The sequence below is a fragment of the Lipophrys pholis genome (assembly GCF_963383615.2).
Source record: "Lipophrys pholis genome assembly, chromosome: 2".
In the NCBI taxonomy this organism is placed as follows: domain Eukaryota; kingdom Metazoa; phylum Chordata; class Actinopteri; order Blenniiformes; family Blenniidae; genus Lipophrys; species Lipophrys pholis.
The window spans coordinates 19,670,060-19,697,334 of NC_137636.1; the positions used below are offsets into that span (position 1 = coordinate 19,670,060).

A 27,275-nucleotide genomic window follows, 5' to 3' on the forward strand; every position below is an offset into this window, starting at 1 on the left:
AAACAGCATATCTTTTTGTGAAGTGCTCTTTCTCTACTTTTTGTGTCTTTCTTTCACTGATACTCATCTGGTGACACCTAATCAGTGCTTTGGCAGGACGAATAGCTTCCAGCCATCCTTACAGTGTCGTCAAAAACAACAGTTCTCTAAAAATCTCAGTGCGCGTGTCTCTCTCAGTCACACATGCTGTTCATAGCCTCTTGTCACAACACCATTTCTCCAGTAATTACCAGGGTGGCCGCCCTCCTACCGCCCTTAGATGGATGGGCTAAGCCACCATGGGTTCGACCCTCCAGCCATAACTCTACCTAGGACGTCTGCCTACTGCTCCTCACCGCTGTGGTGGCTCTCAGACAGCAAATTGGCCTCAGAGAAAGACAGAGAGAGAGAATATAGTTCTCAAACAAGCACGCTGCTTAGCTCACAGAGAAACAGGCAATGACACGTACTCATTCACTTTCACTATTTGTCGTTTCTCTTGTCTCTAAGGAGTAATCTGTAATACAGACAGATTCCTCCCTGTCCATTGGTCAGAAAGATATTTTTCTTGCACACACGCGCACGCACACGCACACGCACACGCACACGCACACGCACACGCACACGCACACGCACACACACACACACACACACACACACACACACACACACACACACACACACCTGACGGGATGATTTTGACAGGAGAATATGACTGAAGAGGAGTGGAGTGAAGATGAAGGGAAATGAGGAAGGAATAGCAGGAAGAAATAAACTGATAACTGTATGATGAAGGGTGATAACGTCAGGAAAGGAGGGAAATGGATGAAGGAATATTTGGATGAAGTGAAGCAGCAAGCAGATCAATACACAGATCCACAATCTGCATCCACAGGGCAGGCATTTTAAAAATGCCTTCAATTTCTTTACTCCCATGCTCATGTTATTTACAGTGGATTTTGCTTCAATCCATAAGATGGTGGTGGGTTGGAGACTGATGACCAAATCAGCTCAATTTAATTTAATATATGTATAAATAAATGTTAAACAATAAGTTTGGAATTGCCTTGCTTATTTGTTTTTTTAGACTATGGTGTTTATGTTTGTTTATAGAGATTGATACATGTATTTGAAGCTTTGTTTTTTATTAATTTTTTTCAAGAGTAAGTGCTGCCCCACTACCAAAAATCTCAAAAATCCCAAAAATGGTTTGAAATAATAGTAAAAAAGACTATAACATACTGCTCTCTACATTATTCTATGATCCACTTGTAATTGTTCCCTTTTTTAGTTGTTTGAATTCAATTTGAATCTCATCGTGCATTCAATAAATAAATAACAGGTAAGATGTGGCGTACACTATGACTGCACATTACAAACAGAAGAAAGATTTTATGTTCTTCTTGTTTTACTAGCAGAATAACAGAATAACAAACTGCGTTACACAGTATAATACGCGTTCAAGGCGACACGCGTTCGTGTTTCTCGCACTTCCTGTTTCCTGGGGGAAGACTGCGTTGTTGCCAGGACAACAGGTAAACTTCCCTCGGCGTCAACATGGCAAAGTTGCTAAGGAGAAACAGGAGCGCTTTACGCCAAGGAGCGCCGCCATTTCTCTCTCGGCGCCGGAAGTCACGTGATCTTTTTCACAGGACGTAGTCTTTTTTTTTCGTACCTTTTTTTTTTGGGGGGGGGGGGGGGGGGGGGGGGGGGGGGAGCGGGGTCGTTTTTGTGCAGTAGTGGAGTTCAACAGTCGTACAAGAGGTACGACCAATAAAATAAAATAGGAATGAGTTTCACATCTTCTACCATGTTGAGGAGTTTCACAGCAGTGCGTTTCTTTGTATGTTTGAGTGATGAGAAGAATAAACACAGTTCTTTATGAAACATAAAAAAAATTGGATTACATTTTGGAAATCAAATTTTGTATTTAAAAATGTAGCTAAAATTACAATGCTATTAATTGATATGTCCTCCAAACTCCTTTTTAGATACAACACCATACAAAATATTTCATCTGAAATGCTTTAGAGCACAGACATTCAAAGAATATATATATATGGTCTGTAGTTTCAATATGTTTCAATATGCTTATTACAAAATGAGCAGTTCTTGTTCTCAAATCCAAAATGTTTACTTAGGAAATCAGCAGAGGGATATACTCCAATAAGAACCTTAGTTCATGCAGTAGTATCCACAACTACCCTAACTGGATTAGCAGAAAGCCGTCACCTCTGAGTCTGGCTCTGCTGGTTTCCTTCTTTAAAAATAGGAGTTTTTCCTTTCCACAGTTGCTTATACTTGTTCATGTGGATTTGTTGGTTTTCCCCTGTAAAGGTGCCCTGAAATGACTTTGTTGTATTTGGCACTATATAAATGAAGTTGATTTTAATTGAATTATTACTTTCTCAAAAACAACACTGAAAGAGTTTTTCCAATTATTATTATTATTAAATTTGACACCCACCTTAATCTTGTGCACTTCAAGCCACACAAAAATGCACCCATACTCTAAACTCTACAGGGAATCTGCCATTTTGTGTTATGCGTGACATAGAATCCTCCTAGAAGGTAAGTCCAAGAGGCCTGAAATCAGGCGAGTATATTCAACAAACCTTCCTGATGAAAACTCATCAAAACAAGACTATAATCTCAAAGGGCGTGGCCATGGTGCTCCGATGAACGTCTGATGGTTCGCCATGAAAGAGGAAGTGATGTGTAACTGCTCTACATGCTGCGATCTGCCAAACCTCACATGCATTATCACAGTGCTGCCCTAAATACATCCATATTAGCCACCGAATCATAAGAGGAAGTTTTAGAAATTATATTTCTATATACCATGGCCCCAAACTTTGCGATATCATCCTTGAGAATGGTAGGGATATAAAGCACATAAGGACACACAAAAATGTATCAGAACACCAGAGTATTTAATCTGGACAATAATGAACCATTGAGTGGATCATGGATGTCATTCAGTTAACTGACACATTACAAAGAATCCAGCAGGTAAAATCTGTGTTTAAGTTCATTGTGCGAATCCTTCCAGCATTTAGAAAATTCTGTGTAAATGTCTGTAAAGAGACTGAAAAGGAGGTTAGTAGGCTTTCTTTTTTCCCATTCTGGCTGGGGGTGCGGTATACTTTACATACGACATTGCATTGTATGGCATATGATGCATATGATGTAACGAGACGCGGCTAAGGTGAAGTCATAAGTGAACTTTGTCTTTGAGTGAAAGAGGCATATGCCGCTTTTCACAATAACTTCACAGATTACTTACATAAACGGCAACGTCACATCAACTGTGCACGTTAGATCAGCTTTTATGTGTTTGTGACAATTTTATTCACAATTATCTCAACTGTGCAGAAAAAAAAACTAAGTCTTACTTCCTGTGTATAGATCACGTGACTTCCGGTGTCAAGGGAGAAATGGCGGTGCTCCATGTTCGCAGATCGGTACCTCTCCAGATAAACAGTGACGTTAAAGAGTTTAAAAAGGAGTATTTTCACAGAAACCGGTGTGTGACTTCAAAATATAGCTTCGATTTGAGTAGAGTATGTTTTGCACGTTCATTATGGTCGCAGGAGGTTCGATTAGTTAATGTAATAATATCAACTTCATGTTTCTGCTTGGTAACCTGGCTACCTGTGAATCAGGCATGCAGTGAACTGTTGCCTCCCGTTATCTTTTTCAGATAAACGCTCGCTGACAACGCTTCAGAATATATTTTTGTGTACATTTTATGTTCCCAGTGAAAGTAATATTTGAGCAGCACATGTGGCCACAAAAGTTGGTTCTGTTCCGTGATTATTTTTGACATTATTCAACTGTAACGTGCAAAATTACAGTGGATTTATCCAGCTACTTCATTTTTGTGGTGTTTTATATGCATGTCAGCCAAGCAGAAGTGGCCAGAGAGAAGGAGAACCAGGCAGTAATCCGGATTCAGAGCTGGTTCAGAGCTTGCAAGGTGCAGGCTTGTCTGAGGTACATTATTACATATGTGTGGTGGGTGTGTTATCAGCCTGAATCTCTATAATCAGAAGAATAGACTTGGGGGAGCTTTTTCATATGTGATGGGGAAACACACTGATTTTCTTTTTGTATATTATTTATTTACTGCCATACACTATAGCGTGTAAGTATAGCTAGAATTGTAAAACATCTAAACAGGGCTTTAAGGGTTAATTTCAAGGGAAACCCTGTTATTAGCTCACTACCATAATCATCCCACTTCTAGAGCTTTGCAAATGGCCTGGAGGAATAAATGTGGCTTGCACTCTGTGCTCCTTTCACACAGAGAGAAATGAATGTCTATATCTCTGTGCTTGTTCCTATACTGTGACCCCAGTGCCATTCTGCAGGGTCAGCAGACAAACTTCCAGACAGTAGGTTAATTCAGATTACTTTAGTTAATTGATCAATGCGTTAAGTGGATAATTAGCAACAATTTTAGCTGCCTAAGTGCAACTCCAGGGTTGTGCTATCCCCACTATAAGCATTGATTTTCTGGGCATATAAATGGCCTTTTGGAAATTGATGGCCTCATTGGAGGCAGAGAATCGCAGTGGACTTGCATTTAGAGTATGTTTGAAGATGAATACAAATGTGTGCTGCTGACTGAAGGGGGTGAAAGGCTCATCGGACATGATCGAAAAGCCTGGAAGAGCTAAGAGCAGGGATGTTCTCATTGTGTGTGCGTGTGAGAGAGAGAGCTTGTATTTGGAAGTGTAATGTTTCCCTGACCTTTTAATTGAAGTCCTTTTACAGCCTAAGATTTGTATGCAAAAAACAGTCTTCACTTCATTGTTTTTCCTATGAAGGAGATCAGAGCTTATAGCAGCAGTGGTATTTTTTTGCACTTTTACTTTGCCATGTATGAGAATAGTCCTTTTTAATTGTAGTGTGAACAGCTACCTCTCCATTCATAATTATAGAAACACATGTTTGCTTGCTTTTTAAAACACTGAATTGGATCCTTTATGACAATAAAGCTCACAGCTAATGGTCCAACAATGAAATCCACTGTTTAATTTTTCCTTTGAATAACTTTTTAAGGCTTTTTTCTTTGTTTGAGCTCCTAAGAATACTCGCCTAATTCTCTCTCCAACATGATTTTATTACAGCCATCTGCACAAGAAGGCGATCATTATACAGAAAATATGGCGGGGCTTCAGCGCAAGGGCACGTGTCAGACAAATGGTGAAGGTAAGCCAGCGCCTGGAACAGCTATAGATATATTGATTATGTTATGATAGCATGCATTAGAATTCAATTGCTATATTCCTAAGTCCCACCATCTGACCTTAAGAAATATAATTCAGTCATTACACATTGGGAAATTAGCACTTAGGAAAAGTGATGCAATGTGATAAGGAATTCCATCTACATCGCAATTCCTGGGATGCATTTAGAGAGAGTGTCGTAAGAAATGGAAAGAAGGAAAGTGTGTGTGTGTGTGTGTGTGTGTGTGTGTGTGTGTGTGTGTGTGTGTGTGTGTGTGTGTGTGTGTGTGTGTGTGTGTGTGTGTGTGTGTGTGTGTGTGTGTGTGTGTGTGTGTGTGCTTTTTTGTAAAACAAGGCCCATTTTCGGCATATTGCCTCCAACTGCTTCTTAATTGAACAGATTGTTGATACCAGATCCAATACCCAGCGCTCTCACATATAATTTTCCCCTGGATTGAGTTTTGTAAACGTATCACAACAAGCTATTTATCATGCCTGTAAATTGACTGTTTGCTAAAGCATAACTGCCAGCCGCCGTTTGGGAGGCGTTCAAGAAATGGAAGGGTGGGGTGTTGAAATAAACAATGAAGGATGTGTCACAATACACATATGGGCTTAAAAGAGGCTGTTTTGTCTCATTTAGAAACAGACGACCGCTAATTTGAGTCACTCAACGTTTCCACAGAGCGCTATTTTGAATTAGCCCTGAGAGATCCTGTCCTACACTTCCTCGGTCTCTCTCTTTCTGTATGTCTGTCTGTTCCTCTGTTGCGTATCTTATAATGTGTAATGTGACTTGCACAAAGCCTCTTCTGAAAACATCAAGCTGAATTTACAACCTCCTTTCAAGTCTTTGCCCCCCCCACACACACACACACACACCCACCCACACACACACACACACACACACAGGTCCCCTTTTCCCTCTCTTCCCTGTCATTATTAAAAAAGACTCGTTGAGATATGAATCCCTTTTATAGTCGATACTCCAGTTTGCTCCTGAAATGTGCCCCCAGTGGTCAACTGGCACATTTTATGCGTGGCGGCTCGTTGAGTACGTTGCTGAATATTCTCTGGCCTTTTGTTAGTCTCTTCTGTGGCAGTGCTGTCATTGATTATGAAATCCAGAGGAGAGCGTTTGGCCGTCATACATCTCCATTAGCGCACTGCTTGACTACCATAGATTTTCTTGGCCCTTGTCTGCGTTGGTGTATTAAGAGAGGGCGTTCTCCCCTTGATACAAAGTCCCACTAACCACTCTCTCTTTATCTTTCCTTTTCTCCCTCTCTCCCACTTTCTTTCTTTCTTTCTCTCTCGCTCTCTCTCTCCCTCACTTTTTCTCTTCCGCTCTTGTCTCTCTTCCTTTACCTCCCTCTTTCTCTCTCTCTCTCTCTCTCTCTCTCTCGCTCTCTCGCTCTCTCTCTCTCCCTCACTCTTTCTCCCTCACTCTTTCTCTTCAGCTCTTGTCTCTCTTCCTTTCCCTCGCTCCGTTTTTGCCCCCTTCCCTCTTCCCTCCTCCCTCCCCTCTTCAGTGGCCCTATCTGTGCTTCCACTGTGCAATGTATTATGTATAAAGAGCTCTTTATCTTTGACGCCTGCTGTGGACAGATCAGAGGGCTGGGAGACAAGATGTAACACCATCTTTTCCTTTGTGTTCACAGGCGGCATATTTTATCATGAAGATGAATTTCTATGAGGAGATGGCGGTCAGGGTAAATATCACTACAGTGTCTTGGTGGGGGGACACTCTGTTGCTCTGTGTGTACCGTGAATGGCAGACCCCATGAATAGCAGTCCATAATCACTTCATCATAACTCTTTGTTATAAAAAAAATAAAAAATAAATAGATAATATATCCCCTTATTTTTACTAAAGCAAAGAAAATGTATTTTCTTTAAAATATATGCTATCCTGTTGACACGCCTTCAACTGATATGTCATTATGTTTGGTGCTTTTTATCGTATATCTCAGAACACTTTGATATTAGTCTAATGTCAGTCGGCACTGAGAGCACTTTCCCATGTAACATTGTTCCACTACTGTTAATCCTTTGACTCCTTCACATATTTGGATTATCTTACTTGTTGGTCAGTTTTACAGCCATTTCTTGTTATTTTTTTTATTCTGCCTCAGTGCTTGTGTCTATCAAATGTTCTCTTTATCCTCTTAGCAGCTCCTACTGTTCAACTCATAAATCATATCACTGAGGCTATGACTGATGCTTTGGCATTTTTATGTAAGGATCTTGGTCAGAAACCCTATATTTTTACAATTCCACATAGTCTTCCTTTCTGGCTAATGGTTTCTCTCTACCTAAACTATTAAAGGGTTTTATTGCGCAACAAAAAAAAAAAAAAAAAACACGGGTGTTTATTGAAGAGGGTGTGCCGCTTCCCAGCCAGACAAAAATGTTTATAATATTTTCATATTAAGTGGAGATCCTGGAAATGGTGGGCTTCAGGTTTTACACGCGATAGAAACCCAAACAAAAAAAAGCTGGCCACCTTGCCATTTTAATAAATGACACATTATAGGGGAGAAACCTCTACTGCAGAGTAGTGTAACCCAGCTGTTTTGGTCACAGGGTGAAATGGTAATGGTGATGTCACCAAGTAGAGCAAAGCAAAAGCTTTTGAAGTTGGAAAAGAGAGGCCTTTATAACCCATTTAAAATAACTACAATTTCCTAAAGGAAACAATAGACGCCTTAATGGCAGATTAGGTGAAAAGGACTGATGGCTGAGTGGTTAACGACGTAACAAAGTTTTGTATTTAAACCCCCACAAGGGCCAAATGAGTCTTTTCTGTGCTTCGTATAGTCTCTGTGTTTGTCTGAGATTTTTCCAGGTGCTCCAGTTTTCTCCCCACTGCCCTTGACCAATGCTTTGACCTCAGAAGTGGAGTTGGTCCCAGGGCACTGCACTGTGCACTGCCCACAGCTTTAAAAGATATGGGGCAAATCCAGAGACAGAATTGTCCAAACAGATCTATTACTTGTAACTTAAAACTTTGCAAAGTTCAAACTTGTAGTTAAAACCTGTAAAACCTATTTAAACAAAATGGTTTGTTTACAAAAGCACACCGTGCACCAATACCATTTTTATAATGGCACCTGTTGAATTTATTTTATTTTATATATATATATATATATATCCCGAACTTACACAGTGTGTTTATATATATCGATATCAAAGTCATTCCTTGTGACACAAGGCAGCCGTGTATATTCATGTGTATGGAACTGACGGAAAAAAACTGTGCAGAATTGCATAAATGAAGGACACCTGTATTATTTTACTCAAGAAGTATTCATTGTGTAAATAGAGAGACAGAGAGAAGCCAAGGGAGAAGCAATCATCTCAGAATCCCCTTGTGACATCTCCTTTGAATCAATTTTGACTCAATTCTTTTTTTTTTCTTCTCTCCTGTTGTCTTTATCACGATGTGGTAGCTAAAAGAGGATAATGTATTAAGGCCGTAATAGAAACCAGTGTTTACATGCTGCACCTCGGATTTGTATTAGATTCAACAGCATCGATTTCACTAGTCAACAAAGGTCAGCAAGAACTCGGGAGGCGGCAATTACTTTATTTAAAATTATCTATTGACTGGCAGATCAATGCTAATTCTCATTTTGCTCTTTGTTGTTTTTCCCCATCCTCCGCTCCTCCTATTCTCTCCTCTTCCCCTCTTCTCATAGTGTGATTATTCTTTTACCTGCCATTGTTTTAATCTCCTAATTAGTCTGAAGGACATCCGCCCCCTTGCTTTAAAATGGTCCACTGGTGTGTGTGGGTGTGTGCAAGCTAATCTGCCGCCTCCTCGATCAGTGTGGATTGATACAGTGTGGATTGATACAGTGAAATATATGGAACTATGACAGTTGTCTGTCCCACCTTGGATTGTCCCATAGTCACTACAAGGTAAAAAAACAAAAACAAAGCAAAAACATGTTATTTAAGTGGGCCATTCGGTCATTTAACCGAAAAAAATAAAAAATCACTAAAAGTTTTAATGCGTTATATTTTCTCTGCGGTCAAAATAACAACGCAAAAACCCAGTCACTGTCCCAGGACTGATTAAGGTACTGCTTCACGTGCAGATATTTTAGTGTCTCCATAAAGGACACAATATGTTTGATAAACCCATTGAAGTGACTGCTATGGAAAAATGGCTTCATTCTTTTTGTTTTAATTTTTTTTACTCACAATGAGCAGAGTTGTTTTACTTCCACACTTTCCTCTATGGTAAACAGCCTTGTACAAAAACCTCTGTAATCCTTCACAGATCCAGCGGAGATGGAGGGGATTCTTCGTGAGGAAGTATATCCACAACTTCTTTGCCCGGAAACGTTACCTGGAAAGACTCACTGTAACAAATAACCTCGTCAGGTAAGTAAAAAAGGATAAAAGAATTTAATATTCTAAGTGGCCAATTTTTTAACATTATCTCAAAAACCTTAAGCCAAAGCTGTTGTTTTTATATTTCTTTATGATGAATAGGACTCAGGTTGGAGGAATGGAAATGGAAGGGAATGGAACAGAGACAAAGAAGAGGGAGGGGGGTGAGAGAGGGAGGGAGGGGGGGAGAGAGAGAGAGAGGGAGAGGTGAAGTCCTCTAAAAAGCTTGAGGCAACGAGAGAGGGAGAGAGAGGTGAATGATGTGAAGAAATTAAAAATTAGCCTCTGATTTGAACCGCAGCACGTGCATTAATAAAACATCCTGTGCTCCGGGGCTTACTGCTAGAGATACGCCATCTTTTATTTTTGACAAAAAAAACCATCACGTTTAGCTAATAGTCACGTTTTTAATGTTGCTGATATATTTTACCCGAAAATATCTTTAGGCTTCTGCTAAAATTAAATGTAAATTTGTTAAAGTGCTCCTTGGATCACTGACCCCCCCCCCCCCCCCCCCCCCCCCTCACCCCTCACTTCCCCACCAGCAATCCACCTTTTACTGCGTGCTCCTTGCCCCTTTTGGAGGTGGGAGAAACTAGGCTGGTGTAGTCCGTCAAGAAAGTGTTTCCACTGGAGTGTCAGTGCACAAAAAGCAGACTTACACAAGCACACACAGCCACTTTAAATATTCTGACACGTTTAACCAGTTACTGACACTATCCTTAACATTTCCTATTTAAATTTGACCATGAATTACTTTGGATTCTAAAGTAGTAATAAAAAGTATGTATCATTTGATCAAAGTTTACACAACGTGCCATACCTTGTGTTATGAAAACCTGTGTTTATCAGCACAGGTTGAACACTGCTACCTTTAGCATGTGGGTTGTGAACTTTTTGAGCGCCTTTACACAAAATAAATGATTGCTTTATTTGCATGTATCACAACAGTTATAGACAACCCATTACAAAAAATGATGATTAAACATCAGAAAGTGAATTCAAAAAAAGTAATTGTAAAAGTATATTGAAAGGCAAGGCAAGGCAAATGTATTTATAGAGCACCATTCAAACACAAGGCAAAAGATTATCTTTAATTTTGCAGGTTTCACTAGTCCTTCTGTTTTATTTCCAACTGTGTGACACACACACACACGCACACACACACACGCACACACACACACACACACACACACACACACACACACACACACACACACACACACACACACACACACACACACACACACACACACACACACACACACACACACACACAGCCCCTCCTCCACAGTGGTCGAGGGTGTTGAGGTCACTTTCGCTCCAGTTAATCACATGTTTATTTAGTGCTGCTGGGGTCACGATCAATTAACGCCATGCCGGCGTTTATTTAAAATATCCTTTCCGTGTTAGCTGCTGAGCCCTCAGATCGCTCGCTGGCTGATCACTCACCCTGCAAAGGTCTGCTTTTTAATCCACCAGCACACTCCATCCCTCCTGAAGTCTGTCTGTCTGTCCAAACCGCAGCATAAATTATTCAAAGTTGGACTAATGGTCCCCATTTAGTGAGACTGATCAGCTGTGCATGGTAATGATGTAGAAGTAATACATACACTGCCAGGCTTCTCTCTGTCTTTTCTCACTCTGCCTGTTTTTCGGTCTCTTTTTGTCGTGGCGGATTTCCCCAGCATTACACTATCTGTGTCATTTCATTAGGTACAGCTTCTAACTTATCCGTGCCACTTATACCCTCCATTTCTATCCACTGCCCTCTCTTCACCTCCCTTCCTTAATCTCCATCTCTTGAATCTCTCTTTTACAATCTATTTTGATCTATATCTTTCTCCCTGTCTCGCTCAACCACAGGTTCACTGTGTTTCACTGTCCATCCTCATTCATCCCTCCTCTCCTTCTGCATAGCCTAATGAAGTCAAGACCCTAGCGCAGTCTCCACTCTACCACAGTTTTTCTTGATACCCCAACAATTTATCACTTTGTCAGGGAGACACTTAAAGTTCCTAGGCTTTAATAAGAGCATGCAGTGGGACGATGGGGGTAATTAGGAAAGCGGAGCAAGCCCACTTTGCATATTTACTAAATGTGCTGGTGTCATCGCTGCTGCCACTAAAACGGCCTGTTGACTGCATGAATTATTCCTCTATCTGCAATAAACAGCTGGGTAATTATTACTGCCATAATCAGATAAATAATACTCTCTGTAGTCTTGCCACAACAAGGCAAAATATTTCAACTTATCCTAAACAGTATAAAAAGCGGTCTCCTGGCTGCGCAACAACAGTTTTTATTCTCCTTTCCTCCTGGTGCTGTGCTTTCTCTCTTCCTCTCTCTCCCATTTTCCTGTCTCCCTTTACTCCAGCCTTCTTCATTCCTCCCTCTCTTGTGTCCCTCTCAAGGACATTCATGAAAGGAGAGCTGCTATGGTGGAGAGAGTGCGGGCCTGCCCTGCGATCAGTCTCCACTTCTATGCGTCAGCTTCTCTTTTGCTGCTCTTTCCTTCTGATCCAGTTTGGGTGCAGACAAGTTCACTTATTCTTTGTGATTGGATTTATATGTTCAGTGTGTGTGTGTGTGTGTGTGTGTGTGTGTCTGTGTGTTGGAAGTATAATTTGGGCGCACTGCTTTCCCTGTCTCCTTCGGAAATTACTTTTCTGAGTGAAACAATGGGGAACAAGTATTTAAGTTTTGTATGAATTTGCAAATCCTTGTTTTTGTTTTCACAATTCAAGAAATGTTACACGTGTCATTGTTGTTTTTTTTCTCCATTTTCATGACTTTAAGAGTCAGTTAATCAGTCAGTCACTTCAGTGGAAAGCCCATGTTAAGATGATGTTGAAGGCTCAATACATTGAGCTGGTCACTGTCTGAATTGACTCCCTGAATACTCCCTCCCATGCCAGCTATTGAATCATTCAATTGGAGCAATTAAAACAGGCAATCAGGTCAAGCCTCTATTAAATATTTAGAACTTGGCCAATTAGGGGCTCTTCCACTGGCCCGGGCGACCGTAGGTGTGGCCTGCTGTCCCACAATGCCTCACTCTATGATATCCCATCAATCCCTGATGCCCTGTTGTGAACTAGACAGTAAATTATTGAGGGAGAAGTGAGAAATATAGCAGTACTATATTAGCCATTTAAATAAGTTAAAAGTCCAGGGTGAAAATGTCACTGCGGGTTTCAGTCATTTGAGAGTGGTTTGCTTGTTCAGCAGTTCAGCAGCTGTCAAGATTCATCTGCAGTCACAGTGTTTAGACCATGTTTTATGTTATGCAGGGCATAAGTGATTAAATGTTATAGGTTATGTTAAAATAAAATTGTGAAAATGCAATTTGAGAATCATAAAACTTTAGATTATAACATTTGATATCATAGAACTAACACTGAAACACTGACTTTGTAGAGTTTACATTTTCTTTCTCTTTAACAGAACTTTTAGTGAACTTGCAACACATCAGGCTAATTCAGCACATAAGAGGGCTTTTATCAAAGCCTCAGGGTCTCCTTCACTATAATACTATAATATTGTGAAAATAGCATATCAAAGCACAAAACCTAGAAAGGTATGCACGCTGTTAAAATGGTCAGTCCTTCAAAAACACAGAATAATTTCATCAGAATAGAGAAAACTGTTTTACGCTTGAAACACATTCTCGCACGACAGCAAATGTTGATGTATTGATTATCATTGAGCATCAGCATTGATCTTAAAGAGCAATGAACAAATGATTGGTGGCAGAAATATGTGCCGGGTGATCTAATACATTTAACTTTGAAACGTTTGCCTTCATGACACAAAGAATTGGAATTATGGAAAAGTCACTTAATGTCTTCAGTCAATAGGATATCTGTATTCCAGATATACATATTGGATGATGAATGTATTGTGAACTGATGTGTGTATTTGTGTCCAACGAAAAAACACAAGATTTTTTTGTTTTGTTTTTGGGGGGTATTGTATCAACTAAAGCATGTTTTTTTGGTTGTTTTTTTTTTACATATAGTTCTTTTTTTTTTAAGTTGACATCACTGACTTCTGCTGCATTTTTTCCCCTATTTTCACTTTGATATGCACGCACACACACACACACACACACACACACACACACACACACACACACACACACACACACACACACACACAACTCACACAACTCACACACGACTCACACTCACAGGCTCTGAGCCTTTTGCCGAAGAGGGCTAATGAGGGTTGTATGTTGTGGCGGCTGGTTGGGTCGACACAGATCGAGGTGCCTTCAGCCGTTACAAATCTGTTTGGCTTTTGTCCACTACACAGCAATTAATAACACTGGAGCTGGGGGCAGGGAAGCAAAGGTCACCCATTCAATGCAACACACACACACACACACACACACACATACACGCACACATGCACACATACGCGCACACACACACACACGCAATGGGCACAGTCTGGAAAAAACCCACTCTTTTGCTCAGGCAGATTAAAACGGGTCCTGACCCCCAAAACATTGGCAGTCAATTTTTAATGTGATGTTAATACATGAGCAAGCGCAAATACATCGATGTGCACACAGACACCGAATGGTTTGTGAACCACACTGCCCCACAATACGCCAGAACTTTATTTCTTACATTTAATAAGTAATATCCCTGTTAACCAGGTGGACAAATAGAGGCCAAGCAACCTCAATATTTATCCAAACTATATTAAATTACTTTGCTTAATGGTACATATGCAAGTTTACACTTGCTCTTTTTTCTGCCTGCACACACGCAAGCACAGTGCTCTGTATATTTCATTTATTTTGTAATTTAATCTGGTGCTGAGGAAGGAATGAAAATGCAAAGGCAATGCGAGTGCGTTGTGATTTCTTTTTAAATGTCAGTCGCTGCAGGATGTGTTACCTCCTCTCTGGAGCCTTGTAATTGAAAACTAAAGTTGTGTGGGGAAACAAAGCATAGAGAAGAATTAGAGGGAAAAGAAAAGGAGAGATAGGAAAAGACAAAAAGTCCTAGGATTGTTCATGAGCTATGGCTAAATTCTTATTGGTATTGCACTCGTGGAATTAGATTGCTTTTACTCCGAGCTTTGTGTGCGTGTGTTCACACATTATCATGGCATGTGTGTTTTAGTAATTGTTTCCAATCCTCCTCTTAAGTTATTGGCCCCTTGTAACAATAGGGCTGTGTGATTGTGGAATGAAATTGCTGTGTATGGGGTTTTAATGCATCCCATTTAGCCAGCTTCGCTTAACAGATGTCACGGACAGACCTGTCCTGGCTGCGGTGATGAAATATATCCATCATCCTCCCACTTATAGCCTCTCACGCTCTCACTTTGCTTTTTTCCTTCCATGCACAGTCTCATTCCCCTGTCTTTCTCCCACAGCTCTTCCATCTTTCCATGTCTGTCTCACTGTGATTAGACAGTTTGGGGGTTTTTGGTTTTTGTTTTTTGTTCATTTGAAGGACAATTGAGGGAATTCCGCTTCTTAGCAGACGTCTGTGTTTCAAATGCACAAAAACTATTGTAGAATACATGCACATGTGAGAATTACACTGCTCAGCCACAACATTACTGCCCAATAAGTCCCTGTATGCCGCCAAAACAGACCTGAGCCATTGAGGAATGGAATCCACCTGTGAAGATGTGCTGTGGTATCTGACACTACAATGATAGGAGTAAATATCAAGTCAGAGAAGTTGTGACGTGGAGCTTCCACATGACTACCTGCACTAATGAGCCTTGGCATCATGTCACAGGTTTATCATTTTCCTTCCTTAGACCACTTTCAGTAGATACTGAACATTGCTGACCAGGAACACCCCACAAGAACAGCAATTTTGAAGATACTCTGACCCAGTCTCTAGTTCAAGTGTTAGTGACTCCGTTGCCAAGTATGTTTCACTTACCAACTGGTCAAGTGAATAATACCAATTATCTCTACATCATTGCTCATGTTAGTGGTCATAATGTTGTGGCCTGTTGGTGTATATTGTGAACAAGCCTTTGATTGGCGGTATCTCCATCTAAACATAATCATATTTGCTTAAAATAACAACTTAACTTGGTCTTTGGAATATTTTGTCATTTTTCCTCAAATAACTTAATGTAACACATGTAGAGGTGACATGAGGTGACCTGTGGTCACGGGTAAATTGAATCAGTCATTAGCAGACATATCGTTCTGGGACTCTATAAATATGAGAAACTACTGTGCCAATGTGGACCAACTGGCTACTAGTGAAGGCTGCAAAATTTCATATTTTCTGTTTGCATGAAATAATTAAAGAACCTAATTCCTGTCAATCAGCTCACATGTATATCAGTTTTATGTCATTTCTGTTCCTTTATAGGAGGGAGCTTGACGAGCTTGAGGAACTTCAGAAACAAGAAAGAAACTATTTGGAGAAGATAAAAGAGCAGACTGCCAAAGTGTACCAAGCTCATCGGTTACACCATCTCCTCAGCACAAAGCAGGTCAGTCTACATGGTCTATAACAGCATCAACACATGCACCATATGCAAATGGTACATTTTAATTCTTGTTAAACAAAAAAATTATAAACACAACCACAAAATTCAGGAGTACTCAGTTATTACAAATTCGTCCTGCCGTTTGAATCACAGGTTGACTCATTGAAACCTGCAACAGTGACTTCAATCATGGATGAATTTGAAAAGGTTTGGTTATCACAGAAGTGCATGTGTAAAATGTGATGCGCATTTAAGGGAGCATCTGTAGATATACAGTATGTACATGCGCAGACATGCTCAGCTAAATGTGCAGGAACTCACACAGGTACCGAGTTGAGAACTACTTGACACAAGTTCTTTAAGAAAACAGTTACAGAGAAAAAAATAAGTCATCACTCTTTCATTTTGTAAATACAAGTGGGCTGGGTGGTGTTGAGTTGTGTGTCTGCCGACACATGAGTAAGTAGGTGTCCTCATGGCTCTTCTGATGTGCTGAGTGTAGTATTTTAGTACTTCCCCTGGCACAGGTGTTTGTGTGTGTGTGTGTGTGTGTGTGTGTGTGTGTGTGTGTGTGTGTGTGTGTGTGTGTGTGTGTGTGTGTGTGTGTGTGTGTGTGTGTGTGTGTGTGTGTGTGTGTGTGTGTGTGTGTGTGTGTGTGTGTGTGTGTGTGTGTGTGTGTGTCATCTACGCATCTCTGTGACTCCCCACTGGGATCATAATGAAGACAAAGCACACTGGTCACTGTTGATTCAGCACCAGTGGGCCTCTCTCTCTCTCTCTCTCTCTCTCTCTCTCTCTCTCTCTCTCTCTCTCTCTCTCTCTCTCTCTCTCTCTCTCTCTCTCTCTCTTTCTCTCTCTCTTTGTCTCGATCCAAGCTTGTGCGACCAGCATCATCATCAAGTCTAATAAGGTATCCGGTGTTCAACTCTTGACAAATATTCACTCATAGCTTCAAATTATTATTATTGTGGAGGTATTGGATCCCTTAGGTTTGCATTTTGTTGGATGTTGCATTATCCCTCAAATGTTTTTGGAACGGCTATGTGCATTGGTGCTGTTCCATCTCTCAATAAATAACATAGTTAAAATATGAAGATGCCAGTGGGAAATGTAGGAAGGTTTATGTGCTCCACCTGTCCTCTGTCCATCTCCTTTTCTCTCTCTCTCCATAGCTCTTTCTTTTTCTCTGCATATGGTAGGGGACTCTTTCCCTTCGTAGCTCTGACCTTGTCAGCAGTGAATAGATGGCTCTCCCACACAGTTCATCCTTCCTCACTTCTCGGACCTGAGCCCACACACACACACACACACACACACACACACACACACACACACACACACACACACACACACACACACACACACACACACACACACACACACACACACACACACACACACACACACACACACAGCTTACCAAAAGGCCCCAAGTCCCTCTGACAGAGACAGAGATGCTGTGTTCCTGGGGTCAACATCATTGCTCTTCCAATAGCTAGCTTGGTACTTTTGGACTTGTGTGTGTGTGTGTGTGTGTGTGTTGTTTTTGTTTGTCTGCGCATACGCACGCATGCTCATATGTGGTGACATTCAAGTTAAATATTTCACAAGCCAGTCTTTTTGTGGTTATTGTTAGTTTGTTATGTACAGTTGTTCCTGATCCTGTGAGTTTATCCTATTTTGAGTGTGGGGCACTTCTTAAAGTAGCTATCAGTGGTCTATTACTAAAATGGTCAAATATCAGAACTTGTTTACTTATTTATATGTTTTAAATTCTCGGGACATTCAATTTCATTCTTGTAAAAAAAGTATGTGGAAAAGTCGTCGACAGGGGGAAAGATTTTCCACTTACCGATCTCAATCATCACTGCAGCAGAGATAGTCACATGACAACTTTCAAACCTTCGTGTTCACTGACAATGTCAAGTTGCCAGTTTTTGTAACACAAGCACTTCTGATTATGAAAATATCTTGAACTGTCTGCCGCAGTTTTTCTTGAGCTTGTGTGGCTTTTTTTAAGAGTCATAGCGAAAACACACACACACACACACACACACACACACACACACACACACACACACACACACACACACACACACACACACACACACACACACACACACACACACACACACACACACAGGCTCATTAGCAACATATTAACGCCACACAAAATAGTCCCAACTCAGATGTGAGCCCTGACCCTGTACCTCACCACCATACCACTCCTGTAAGTTCACCTCCTTATCACAAAGTTAACATAGCCAAACAAAACTTTTTTTTTTTAAAGTTTAAATACTTGTTAGTTTTAATTAAATATATTGGCTGCTTTTTATTGTTATAGCCCTCCTCATAAACCAAATTAGTTTGTATTATTCTATGTGGATTTTAAAAAAACAATGCCAATGACATCTGACCCGGATACATAAAAACAATGAGCAAGGCTGTGAGAGTCACAATATGTGCCTCAAAGTTTAACTTTGTTTTATTGTTGGTTAGCGTTCTCCCCTCGCTGCAGGCTTATGTGCGGTTAGCAGGAGGTCTTTCTCCTCATGTTTCTTCCCGTCTTTATTAAATTGTATAGAAGATGTTGGCTGTCATGCTCTGCATACATTTTCTTTTTTTTTTATTTGCAGTTTCCTTGTTGGCAGAAAAAGAAGAAAATTCACAGGGATTCTGTCTATAATGCAAATTGTTTTGTAATGTTTTATATCAGCATGTATTTTTCAATCTTACTAATCTCCTGTTTCTTTAATGTTACACTTTTTTCCTCAGCGCCCAGGAGTCTTCAGTTCTCCATTCAGTACAGCCCCCCATGAGATGGAGTTACTACTGAGGCAGGTCAAGTACCAGACCCCGACCAAGTTGGCCTCCAGGGGCAGTGCTTGTCCCATGGGCATCCATGGCTCAGCTGACCCCAGTTTCACTGAGACTCTCAAGTCCCCTTGGATGAAAACCACAAGAACTTGCTGCTCCATGCCCGCATTGCCTCCAATCGCCAGCAAGAAAGATCAGGTGATGATGGTAAACGCTACCACTATAACAAACATAAAAAAAAAGAGACAGTACACAGCATTATTAGGACAAAGAGATGTGAAGACTGAGGCTGAAGAAGTGGGAAAAAAGGATTAAAACATGTGCGAGAGGTAGAAGAGGGCATTATTTTAAAAGTGTCATACTAATTATTAAAGCCCCTCCACCTCCCCCTATTGCCCCATGAGGGATGGTCCTTGATGAAAGCAGAGATCCTTTAAAAGTCTTTTTAAAGAAGGATGACATCATTAAAGCATGGCAGACAGCCCTCTTGGGGGCTACTGCACAGAGTCTTTTAGTGCCTGTATTTCATTGAGTACTATGTGTAGCTGTGTGGTATTATCAAATGTTTGTGTGTCTTTGTGTTTCTGGGTAGTGTGTCGGCTATTCATGACAATAGATAGTGATATATTGACACGTCTTCCTTATGGGGACAAAACGCAAGTCTCTATGGGGAGACTTCCCAGAGCAATGAAAACATGTCTGTCTTTTTATTTATATAGCATTAATTCACAGCACAGTCATTTAATGTAGTTAAATATGGTAACTTTACCAATGATAAATATAAGAAAAACAATGACACAGCAATGCTTACTGTCTCCATTTTCAAAAAGAAATGCCATGTCAGTGCTTTTAGGGAGAGACAAACACCCTGGGCCTGTTGGTGGCTTCATTTCAGATTAGAAGGGTGTTTCACAAAACCTCAATAATTTATTAGGCCAGAATTTCCAAGATATGTACATTTTGATTTCATAAAAGTGGAAACACATACGTTACCTCAGTGATTTACTCTGTGCAATTAGTTTACTTCTTTTTCTGAAATACAATAGGCTGGCATGATGCTAAGAAGAGCAGTTGTTTTGTTTTTATTTTGTTTTCAGTGGGGGGGGGGGGTTCAATGGTTCAAGTGTTACTTTTATCAAATACCTCTCTGGTATTTGTTACTCTTCAGCCAGAATTGTCTGCAAGAAAGGACGGAAAGGGGAAAAAAAATAGTTATTACAAATATTGCATTTAGACAATTAAGGTCCCAAAAATAACCATCCAAATATACACGCAAACGTCACAAATGAAAGAAAATAGTTTTTATCATGCATGTTTTGACAAAAGGGACTAGCACACAGGTAATTATGTAATTATAGATGGCCCAATTATACTCTCTTCAACTTCAGTGTTCCTTAATGGTGTTCTTTAACCGAACAATGCAGTTGTTTCATTGTTAGGAATTACCGTTTTGAACAGTCGCTCACTAACTGTGATGGTATAACTGTTACAAGTGTCTGCTTTATTCAGTGTTAACGTTTAAACTCTTTTTGAGTGGTGCATTAAAGCAGTGTGACAGATGAACTGGAGCTAATTGCACATTTCTCTTGGCTGTTACAGAGCAAGAAATGATATTACAGTACGATAAATCACAGACAGCCGTGCGATTGTTACGAGAAGTTGTGCATTTTTCTCTGCTTGTGTGTGTGTGTGTGTGTGTGTGTGTGTGTGTGTGTGTGTGTGTGTGTGTGTGTGTGTGTGTGTGTGTGTGTGTGTGTGTGTGCGTGTGCGTGTGCGCGTGCGCGTGCATGTGCATGTGTAAGTTGATGGCTTGATGAGAAGCCATTTTACCATTTGTGTTATTTACGCTCTGGAGCTCTTTATGGCAAAGTACTTTCCCTATTATTAGTTTCAAGTAATGTAAAACATAAGTGAGCAGAAATGAGGCGTGGATTTGTCTTACTTTATTAGCTGCACTTGACATACATCCATCCAGCTGGCATGGTGAGGGAAGTTCATTAATAGTGTCCAGAAGGTCTAAGATGCTACGGTGAACAAGACGCTTTATTTATCTACATTTCTACCTGCATTTTTCCCCTGCCTCTGCCTTTCTGTCTGTCTTCGACGTATGCATGTGCATGCTTGTGTGCGTGTTTGGGTGTGTCATGAGTGCAGGAAGTCCCTGTTTCTTTCTTTCATGCTCACCCCACACTCCTCCATCCCTAGTGTGATAACTATCTAGTGGTGATGGATAAGGTTGAGGTGCTGGCTGTGGAAGTGGTCAGGGCAGGCCACTGATCCCGTGGTGATAGGAGCAAGGACAGGGTCCCTGTCCCTCCCTCTATCGCTCCCCCCTTTTCTCCCTCCCTTTTCTTTTTTTTTTTAACAGCAAACAACAACTGAAGGTCACCTTAAACAAAGCAAAACGTTTAAGTTAATCTGCACTCTTCAAAGTGTACACATAACTTTTTAACTTCAAATATTGATTTAGTCTTATTTCATGCTGCAGTTAATAATTGATGATAAAAATGGAATACCCCCTATTTATTATACATGCTCGTGTGTTGGGTTGGAAAACGTCTGCTGAGTTTCTCAAATTAAAGCATTCAAATTTGGCCTAACTTGTGGCAGTGGCATACTCTCGCATTCAAGCAATGAAACAGTATCTATTGGACTAAAGATGTTTTTAACGCCCTGTATATTAAACATTATAAATGCAACAAAAATGAGATGGAGATGTCAGGGAAACATAAGGTTTAGCCACGAGAAGCTCCAAAACTTGTTCAAAATGACTTCTCTTTGTCTTTGCAAATGTGATCCATATCAGAAACTCCAGTCACTCCAGTCACTCCAGGGAAGGCATCGCAATGTCAGCTGCACAACAAATAAGATGACAGACAGCTGTTTAAAGTTAAACTGACTTGTTTGTGAAAGTGAACCCCCCCACCCACCCCCCCAAAAAGAAAATCTGTTTGATGTCGAGCATAAGTTGGATGAGTTTAGTCAGAGCAGAAAAAAGCCTTATATGTGTTACATTTCATTTACATTTGCAGCTGTTGAAAGTATTTAAGAGAATCCATCTATTCATCTTCTAGATAGGCTCATTCACAATAGGTTGGGGGCTGCTGGAGCTGATTCCAGAAGGTAGGGTACATCCTGGACAGGTGGCCATGCAAACTGTCGCAGAAAAGCCCAGCCCGGACTTGCACTGGGAATATTCTTAATGTGAAGAAAGTGTGAGTACCTTACCATACAGCCCTGGTGTTGTACACTTGTATTCCATTACAATCACAAGGAAATGTAAAAAATGCATTGTCAGTTCAGTGACACTAATTTTGAAGTATTTTGTGGTCATGCACTTGTTGCACATTTTATGACGCTCCTTGTTCCTCACCCTCTCTGCAGCATGGTCACACCTTTTTTTTCTTTCCTTATTTATTTTCTTTGTTGTTTCTCTCTATTTTTTCACATCTCTCTTGGCCTTTCACGCAGAACAATAAAAAAGTGCTGACCTCTGATATCGGGGGTTAGAGAAAGCAAAATGTGTGGGGACTGTAACAGAAAGGTGCAGTGGTCATTATTCAACTCATACCCTGTCTCTCTATGTGTGGTATTATTCCAGGATCTCTTCAGAAAGTCAGGAGAGACGTGGGGGCAGCGTGTGCATTGTTCTGACATGATGTTGTGCCTCCAGACCACTTACACACATCTGGAGGAGGCCCAGAATCAGCGACGTCAACACGAGTCAGTAAGACTCCCCCGTGACAAACTGGGACCGTTTTGGTCCGTATAAACACATGCTGTCCGAATAAAAAAAGCTGATGCTCACGGTGTAGAGTATTCTTCTTGTTCCTTCTCTGGATGTCAAAAAGCTCATCGAGACAACCACACAATTGTTTACCTGACACAGTTTGCAGATTGGAAAAGATTAAAATATCAAACAATGATAAGTGGCATGTGAATCCCACCCAACCCCAAATACACAGAAAGCCTGGTACGGCAAAACATTGTCTTGACAAGTCATCAAAGATGAAATAGCTGAAAATAAAAGATTTATTGCTTATTAAGTCATTTAGTGGCAGTGGGACAAAAGGCTGATAAAGCCTGGGGTGGCAAAAAAGTGGATGGTCTTTTAATACTGTAGTCTGGAAATGAGTGTGTAAGAAGGATCAAACAGAGGGTTAATAACAGTGCTTCACACTCACATGCATACAGAGGAGCAGATTAGCCTGCGAGTGGTAATGAGTTTACTGTCTGCGGTGGACACACACGTGCATGATTCCTAATTAAAACTAAAACAAGCTTTGAACTAAAGTAAGGAGACATCATTGCACTATTTACCATGAATTGAGAGTGTGAGTTTAAATCCGTCTCCGAGCACAAACCTTTAATTTCTAATTGACGAAAATGTGTAAATGTCCTGTTTGTGACTGTGTTCAATGGAAACAATACGCGTGTTATAGGACCACATAATTAAATGTGTGTGCGTGTGATTTTTCAGAACATTTGCCAATAAGGTAATCATTTATTACTGATTTAAGTAGCATTAAACTCTCCTTTCAAAACGTTGTAACTGCAGCAAATAATGTAATTATGCATTAGCAGGACTGCATTTCTTTGAAATAGAAGCCATTTTTTGCAGTTTACATAAGAAGAATTGGTCTAGTGGATGGGATAGTCATTTCCATTCCTTGAGGACACAACATGCAGCTCTCTCACTCATGGTTGTGATAAATCTTTAACTTTTTTCTTACATAATTGGCTTTATTACAGGTTGGTAATAATATTGTCCCTTCATTATGTTATTTGTTTGCCACATACAATGGAGTATTCCAAATACGATGTGTTCAGTTCAGGCTCCTATCATTTGTTAAACGTAATTAACGCGACAACATTTTTAAGGAAAAAGAACGAACTTGTATTCAAACTCTGCCATGAGTTTCTTTGTTTGTGTTTGGAAAGCTGTTTTGACAAGTTTGCATCAAAGTAAATAAATGTCAGGTGAAGCCATAGCTGGAGCCTGATTCTGAGGCAACCTCTCTATCCAGTGTTCAGCCTAAGTGGTCTAATAGCTGTCATTGCTTTATGGCAATCCATGAGTTTGATTTGAAAGGTATAATTCTGGCCTCAAAGAAAAGAGGAAAAACAGAGAAGCATGCAGCCTAAACCTTTCAAATTCTGTTGCACAAATTTGTCAAAAGTGACAGCAATTTAATAAATCGCCACTCTCCATCACACACATATGTACACCCGCCCACGTACATTCACACAATTCCCAGCTTTGCCCTCCACTGGCCCCTCTCCATGTATACGTAAATGAGGTATATGCATGGAAGTGGGTGTGCGACTGTGTATAGGTACGTTAGTGAGAAAATGTGTGTGTATGGGCCCTGCGGTCTGGTCCAGGCATTAGGTAATTGACTGTGTCTTTGCTCAAGGCCTTTCATGGATCACCGTCCTTTATTAGCTCACTTCCCAGCACACACACTCACATACACAAGTGCTCATACTCTCTCTCATGCATGCACACACACACACACACACACACACACACACACACACACACACACACACACACACACACACACACACACACACACACACACACACACACACACACACACACAGTTCCCAGCAGCTCCACCCCAACCCCTTACCCCCCACCACCAGCACCCAGAACCAATTGTCCGGAAACAAGAGAGAGAGAGCAAGAAAGAGAGAGAGAGAGAGAGTGAGAGGTGGTGGTGGTGAACTAACACGGCCCCAGGAAGTGGAGATAAATAAGTATGGGGAGTGAGTGGGCGGGTGAATGGGGCTCTACTCCACGTGACAATAGACGCTGGGGAAGTGAAATGAGTATTGCTCGGTACATTTTGAAATATTTGCAGAATATATTGTTAATGACAATGACAAAATGACAGCCATCAGAGATAACATGACTTATCGGTCAAATTTACACTGCCACTCATCTCAAATGAAAATAAAGTGCATTTACTACAATTAGTTTAGAATAAAAACAGTGTCATCAACTTCTATATTTTCTTGCAATATGTCACAGTCTCTTCAATTAATGTGTTAAGGATTGTGATTGTGTTATGATCTCATTATGGACATTATCACTTTAACTGCTGCTGTTTGTCACCAAACTGAGTGAACTCCCTGCTGTGGCCATTTAGTAGCTATTTCATATCGGTCTTTTGAACAGATCCAGCGAGTTTAAACTGTTTTGTTCGACCATAAGATGATAGACTGATTGCACTTTGGTTGTTATGATTATATATGTGACTCATTATGTCATTGTGACAACCAGAGAAATTGAGTTCGCCCTGTATGCGAGCAGCACCCAATGTAGGGTAACTATATTCGCAAGCAGTGCTTTAGTCCAGCATAATCAAACACATCAGCAGCATCTCTGTGCTATCAAAACACTTTCACCAACCCATCACTGGGAAGTATCTTAAGGACAGTGCTGTTTTAGAACTGGGCTGGATAAGGACTACCTCTTTTTGTGGACATGGTTATATAAAACAAATCAAAGAAAACCTTTAAAAAGATACCTAAAAAGAATCAGAAAAATGCAATTGCTTTTGTTTGCTGAAAGCAGGCAAAAACATATTGCACTCAAGAGATTTACATATTGACATTTTGAACTTGGTTATTTTGAACCATTCCCAAGATTGTGACATCCATGCTCTCTTTAAACCAAAAATTGGAATCTGTTTTTCAAAACATTTAACTACATTGCAGCTACTGTTCTCAAAGTTGAGTACCACAGCAGCTGCCAGCCTTGTTAGAGCCCGATAGGAACAACGACCCAAAATGTAACAACAACCCGAATTGTAATAATATATAATGTAATAAAGCCCGAAATGTAATAACTGGTGGACAATATAGCAAAAGTGCTCAGCCCGAAATGTAAGAAAAATAATGTAATAAAACCCAAAATGTAACAAGTGGTCAATAATGTAACAAGATGCTGAGCCCAAAACTTTAAATATTACATTATGGGACAGGCAAAATATTTTTCCCCTAAAATCGTGATCATTTTATTACATTATAAAGTGAGTCAATGACTTATGGTTTGGACGTGAACTTGAACTGCTTCAATTTGAATAATACTGAAAGTATGAGTTCTAAAAATGTGGACTATTTGTTCATACGTATATTTACAGTATATCCAGTTTATGGTTGTTGCCCAGGTCATTTATAGTCTTCTGTATCAATTTCTCCAATCACAAAAACATGTTTAAGATCACATTTAAATTCTTGTTAAATCTTTTTAAAATTATTGGCCAATTATTACATTTCGAGTTTTATTACATTATATTTTAAAACAATTTGGCTTGGTGTTACTTTTTGGGTCATCGTTACATATTGGGCTCGAACAAGCCTGATGTCCATAACCTTCTTTGGGAGAGGTCACAGGATGGCCTTTGGGCTTGGACTACTGTCAAAACTAGATTTGCACCTGTCAAAGAAAAGCAGACCTGAGCAGGCCTGGGAAACTGCCCATTTTGAGATGTGAATGGATGTGTTTGTCAACGTTGGTTTTGTTGTATTGGTTTGTGGGAGGTGCCAGGCACAAAAGGTTGAGAACCAGTGGTATACAATACAAGTATGATATGCTAGATTTGTGCTTGCAAAACTTAATATCATGTCAAATATATTCATGTTTGTCCAAGAACATATTTTTCTTTTTTTTTTAAACTAACTTACAGGACAATTTTTTTGTCGCTTGCCAAGTTATTATTAGAATGTTTGTCTAACCTTTCCTCATTTAAGTACAATACTACCGCATATGTAGCTGAACAAGATGACGAGGACAGTTGTCAGCCTCGTCCTGTCATTCTGCTGTCACTCTAAACTCATCAGAGTTCAGATTTCCCCCCCTTCCGTTTCGCTTGGCTGAGGTTCATCTTTCTGTATCTCTGCACCTCTATTTACGCTCTCTCCCCACACTCTGTGGTAATTAGTGCATTAGTCCTATCATTGGCATCACCCCCAGCTACAGCAGCAGCCAGCAGTGCGTCTTGTCACAGCTCACAGGGCCAGTAGAGTGGACAGCTCAACCCTGGTGCTCATCATCTTCATATTGTGCCTCACCAGTCACCCCCCTCAGCCACATTATCTAGCTATGTTGTCCAGGCATGCTCCTAATTATTTTCAAAGGCTAGCCGTGGCCCTCTCACCCAGCCTCTGCCACATTACCTAGCCCTGCTTGTAATCATCACCCTAAGCCACACTTCGCTTCTCTACACAGCTTGAAGCGTCATCATTAACATAGCCCACTTTTTTGCCTATTCCCAGGCCTTGGCTTGGCTATCACAGCTCTTGGCAGTACACAACGTCCCCAGTCAGAAAACTAAGCTCTAGAAATAGCCC

General features: G+C 40.5%; 1 protein-coding gene across 1 annotated transcript; it reads left to right on the plus strand.

Moving 5' to 3' along the window:
- Positions 1 to 3,406: 3,406 nt before the first annotated feature.
- Positions 3,407 to 22,726, plus strand: spata17 (spermatogenesis associated 17). The gene is made up of 8 exons (XM_080458683.1): positions 3,407 to 3,505; positions 3,886 to 3,975; positions 5,115 to 5,196; positions 6,875 to 6,925; positions 9,502 to 9,605; positions 15,977 to 16,100; positions 18,873 to 19,112; positions 22,516 to 22,726. Exons 1-8 carry the CDS (start codon positions 3,417 to 3,419, stop codon positions 22,684 to 22,686), a joined length of 951 nt encoding a protein of 316 aa, XP_080314809.1. The 5' UTR covers positions 3,407 to 3,416; the 3' UTR covers positions 22,687 to 22,726.
- The last annotated feature ends 4,549 nt before the right edge of the window (positions 22,727 to 27,275 follow it).